This window comes from Rhododendron vialii, chromosome 4a, assembly GCF_030253575.1.
Source record: "Rhododendron vialii isolate Sample 1 chromosome 4a, ASM3025357v1".
Lineage (NCBI taxonomy): Eukaryota > Viridiplantae > Streptophyta > Magnoliopsida > Ericales > Ericaceae > Rhododendron > Rhododendron vialii.
Genome location: NC_080560.1, coordinates 31,782,586 through 31,787,487, shown reverse-complemented (window position 1 = coordinate 31,787,487; position 4,902 = coordinate 31,782,586). Strand labels below are relative to the sequence as shown.

The 4,902-nt window shown below is 38.3% G+C and overlaps 1 protein-coding gene across 2 annotated transcripts; it reads right to left on the bottom strand.

The window, feature by feature from the left end:
* Positions 1-2,386: 2,386 nt before the first annotated feature.
* Positions 2,387-4,902, bottom strand: LOC131323206 (pentatricopeptide repeat-containing protein At2g37320). 2 transcript variants are annotated; one of them, XM_058354898.1, is made up of 2 exons: positions 3,379-4,901; positions 2,387-3,072 (listed from the first exon to the last, which is right to left on the bottom strand). In XM_058354898.1, the coding sequence occupies exons 1-2, from the start codon at positions 4,805-4,807 to the stop codon at positions 3,068-3,070; spliced, it is 1,434 nt and encodes a 477-aa protein (XP_058210881.1). In that variant the 5' UTR covers positions 4,808-4,901; the 3' UTR covers positions 2,387-3,067. The 2 variants fall into 2 exon arrangements, with proteins under 2 accessions (XP_058210881.1, XP_058210880.1); XM_058354897.1 differs by having other exon boundaries at positions 2,398-2,846; positions 3,379-4,902.

Genomic DNA, 4,902 nt, shown 5'->3' with positions numbered 1-4,902 from the left:
CAACTAGAATGCGTAGTGCCGTAGGCACGGGCTAGCACTAATATTCATACATAGGCGCAGTCTTAAATTTTAGATTGTATGGTTAAAGCTAGATATTTGCCGATATAAATAAACAATTTAATTGAGAAAGTAACCAAAAAACAGGTATATATAGTTATGACAGTACCTTTGCTTTACAATTCACCACGATGACTTTTTTGTATCTTGTAAACAATGCTGTAAATTGATCACATTGCACTCTAAAAATTTGGGTGTGATAATATGTAAGTATTAGAGTATAATTTGGGAGTTTTGCGGCTGATTTGGGGTTTTCCCATCTGAGCTTCTTCTTTTTTTTTTTCACGAGAAGAATATATTTATTAATGAAAAGACGGGAGACAAGCCCTAATACCTTCTAACATCCGACAGGGAGTGCCTAGCCACTAAGTGAGCTACCCTGTTACAATCACGTTTAATGTGTAAAAACAAACAAAAAGAGAATTAGTGAGCTACCCTGTTACAATCACGTTTAATATGTAAAAACGAACAAGAAGAGAATAAAGATGCTAGTTGAATACAGTCAAGAATAACTGAATCACAATCTGCATACGTCTTGGACTGGTTGAGGGCCTGAACCACTTGTAGTGCATCCCCTTCTATTATAATCCGAGAAAAATTCCAGTCCAAAAGCTGATTCCAGAGCACGTTGAAAACCCAGAGCTTCAACGGTTCGAACCAAAAAAACACCTTTAAAAGAATCCATCACTGCCCCAACTAAGTTACCATCAGCATTCTGAGCAACAAACCCCATTCCACACACACCATTACATACATCTAAAGCCCCATCAACGTTGATTTTAATAATGCCATGATCAGGTGGTTTCCAAGTAGGTCTCCGAAGAGGATGAATAAGGTGGTGTTCCAACTAGCCTTCCTTTTTAAAAAGTTCTTTTTTTTCAATTTTCAAACTCAAATATAATGAAAATGAAAAATAATTTTTTGATTTTTCTTGCACCGTATTAAAGATCTCAATGAAATCTATCAAACAAGATCCATATTGGTAAGAAAATTATTTGCATAAACATATGATTTTTAGGCTTGAAATTACCTTCATTTTTCCAAAACCTTCTTTTTTTAGAGTTGGAACACCCCCTAACAGGTACATTCCCCTTTGTCATTTCAATAACATTCTTGAATTCTAACCAACCTGCAATCCCTTGCTCAAGGATGACAGATGGGTCTCTAGGTTTGTTCTCTTAGTGTTCCTTGTTCCTAGATTTCCATAATGCCCAACAAAGAAATGCTACTAGCCCAGCCTCCTCTATAACATCACCATCAGAGGGTAATATTAACAAACAAGATGTCCACCATTGTTCAAATGACATGTTATCCCAATCAACAGAATAATCAAGCAGGAGAGGTGCCAAATGTCAAACCTGCCTAGCTATCTTACATTGGAACATAACATGCTCTATGGTTTCAAATTTCTTAAGGCAGAATTTACAGATAGGATTAACATCAATATGTCTACGTGGTATTTTTTTGCAAAAGTTAAGTGTGAGCCAATTTCACCTTATACTTATGATGTGTATAATAGGGTTTTGATTGTGCATATGTCGTACAGGTTTGAACGTCCCCGGATTACTTTCACAAATCCTTTTGAAGAATACTCCTCCTAACACCGAGGAGATACTGAATGAGATGACAAAGTTGGCCACACAACATTTCAACAACAGAAATGTATGGGCGTGTTTTTGGTTCATTTAATTATTTACGGCTTTACCTCTATTTATTGGTATTGAGTGCACTTGTTTCTTAAATTGCAGGTCAAATTTAACACCTTCCCGAACTTATCTAAAGTGAACTCAAGGATAGTACCAATTGCAAAGGGGGTTAGACCGTGGATTATACTACATGAACTTTGAGGATTAGAAGATATGGTTAGTTTTCCTCCTCAGAGTTTCCAAGCTCTTGTGCTATCTTCTTAGGTTGATGGAAAAGAAGTCAGATTTTGCAGGATTGAAACACCAAATCCACCCGACGGAGGTACTCTCATTCTATCATGTATATTGACGGCCATATTGACATTTCAGCAGTTGTTCTGGTTTCAAACGTAGACCATTGCTTTTGAACAATAGTTGGTCGCTCAGTTGTTTTCCGTCTTATGATATTATTGGCCGTTTATGTGTGGTGATCTTGCTATTTTGTCTACTGTTCACTGCACTTTTCTTGAAGCAAAAGCAAGCTCAAACCAACTTTTGTTTTTTTTGGGTGGGTATAATTTGCTTGCACAGGTGTTTACAAACATTGAAAGTTAACAATCTCTCACCTATTTTACTATTTTAGTGCACCGACCTCACAATGAAGAATGACTAGCAGAGTAATTACATCAACTTTTGAAAGCTAACAACTTTGAACCATTGGCATATTTTAAGACAGAACAGAATATCAAGGCTTGAAAATAAACAGGTACCCAGACTATGGAAATTACTAACTGAAATTTTAAATAGGATAATTTGTATTTCGTGACTAATTTAAGCAACAAGCAATCAATAATCAAAATGAAGATTCTACTAATATATGCAACTTTCAGGAATATATAGTAACCTGAAATAACAATTTTCCTTCTCTCACAGTCAAACCTAAATACAAGTCAACCATTTTCTAATCTGGTACAAAAAATGAAATGCAAGTCAACCATTATTAAATTTAAAAAGGAGGAAAGTTACCTTATCTAACTTTCCAAAAGTATCAAATCTCTACAGTATCCGTCCCCTGATAGCTTCGCCAGCTACTGTAACAGGCCAAGAAGGCCAAACTGCAACCACATGTTCCCCTTTTGTAGCATTTGGAATGCTTCTTATAGGCTGATAGTAAGGAACACCAACTTTTTTAGAATTCTCTCTTCTTCTCAAAATGGTCATCCACTCGTCCCTACCCTGTTGGAGCCATTCAGTTTTCTTATTACTTAATCGAACTCTAGTATCATGGACAAAAGAACACAAATGATAAAATGTGAAAGCCCAGGTCTGGTATAATAGAATCATAAAACTCTGGGAGATTAAATGAAACTGGTGAGACCACAGAATCAAACTGCACAAATCAATAAGCTTTAGGAAATGGAAAAAAGCATAATAATCTGTGTACCATAAGCTCCAGTATTTGAATGGACAAGCAGAAATGGGCTATATTTATTAGATAAATGCATAGATCAACAAGAATATGAAGCAAGCACAAAGAAAAGCAAGAAGCAAACCTAACCAAATGCGAGAAGCCAAAAGGGAGTCAGAATATCAATTATCAAGTCGTAAAAAATAGCACATCAGGGTCCATTTCACGGAGATACTTCTGTCTGCAAACCAAGACTAGCTTCTAGTTGATATAGTTCACAAGCATAACCTGAATCTCTTATTTGATCTACCAAACAATTCACCACAGCCAGGACCTCATCTGTTTTGGAATTTAAACTATCTTCTGCTCCAAATCGATACACCTTGTTCCTGATTTCAATCCAGCTATGCCCAGGATCTGTTTTCAACCCTTTATCTTTCATCAATTTCCGTACCCTTGCTACCTGGTCCCAGAAACCAAAACTGGCATATAAGTTCACCAACTGCAGGTGAGTAGCAGCACACTCTGGTTCAAGCTCAAGCCTTCTCTCTCCAGCCTCAATTCCAATCCAAACATTTCCATGAAGCCTTGACGAAGAAAGAAGTGAGCCCCATATAATCCCATTGGGATCAATAGGCATATTTTTTATCAAACCCCGAGCCTTTTCTAAATCCCCGGCTCGACCAAGAAGATCCACAATGCATGAGTAATGGTCTACTTCTGGCTCCAAACCATATTCGACCATTGAGTTGAAATAAAACTGGCCTTGTTCAACAAGACCCGCATGGCGACATGAAGAGAGAACCCCGAGGAAAGTGATGGCATCGGGTTTCACTTTCTTCTTTCTCATTTCTTCGAAAAGATCAATTGCTTGCGACGAAAACCCATGCTGAGCATAGCCAGCAATCATAGAGTTCCATGACACAAGATCTTTAATGCACATGTTTTCAAAGATATATGCCGCTTCATTTTCATCCCCGCACTTGAAATACAATGAGATGAGAGCATTGGAAACATGCACATACGCATCGAAACCCATTTGGATCGCTTGACAATGAGCACTCTTCCCCTTTCCAAGACACCCACTACCCGTGCAAGCACTCAAAACACTAGTTAGTGTAAAATCATTGGGATTCACAGTTGAGTATCTCATCCAATGGTAAAGCTCCAAACACACATCAACTTGCCACTCTTGTGCAAACCCGGCAATGATTGTCGTCCATGACACTACATTTCTCATTGGCATTTCATCAAACGCTTGGTACGCATACCTTAGATCACTGCATTTACAGTAAAAACTGATCAAAGAACTGCCAACATAAACATTGCTCAAGTACCCAGTTTTAATTACCAAGCAGTGAAGTTGAATTCCAACTGATGCAGTTCTTACACAGCCACGGGAACTCAGAGCGTGTGATAAAACACTTGGGTCAGCTCTCAACCCTTCCCCGTGGGAATAACAAATGAAGGGTCCAACGTGTTCATCAGGGTCGTTTGAATTCGATGGCAAAATGTCTTGAATGAGCCGAAGATGAGATTGGCGACCATTTCTAGTAAAATTTGATTTCGGAGAAACGAGGTCCAAGACTCTCTGGCCCTTGAGCGACTTGTGTCTTGTTGGGTGTGATTTTGTTTGAGAAGAGAGAGGGGGGAAAGGTAAGGAAATGGAGCGAAAATTCTGCTTAATGAAGCGTTGCTTAGAGAAGAAACTGTTCATTTCTGGGCGGACTCCATTGTTGTCTTCCTAGTATCCTTGTGGTCCGTGGAGCAGCCTGAAATTGAACGAGGGTTTTCAAATTTATCATCAAAATT

Excerpts from the sequence above, each read along its gene's own strand:
- LOC131323206 (XM_058354897.1), bottom strand. The coding sequence starts at position 4,807 with ATGAACAGTTTCTTCTCTAAGCAACGCTTCATTAAGCAGAATTTTCGC. Across the intron at positions 2,847-3,378 it reads AGATCAAATAAGAGATTCAG|CCTATAAGAAGCATTCCAAA; the intron begins GTTATGCTTGTG and ends CCTTACTATCAG.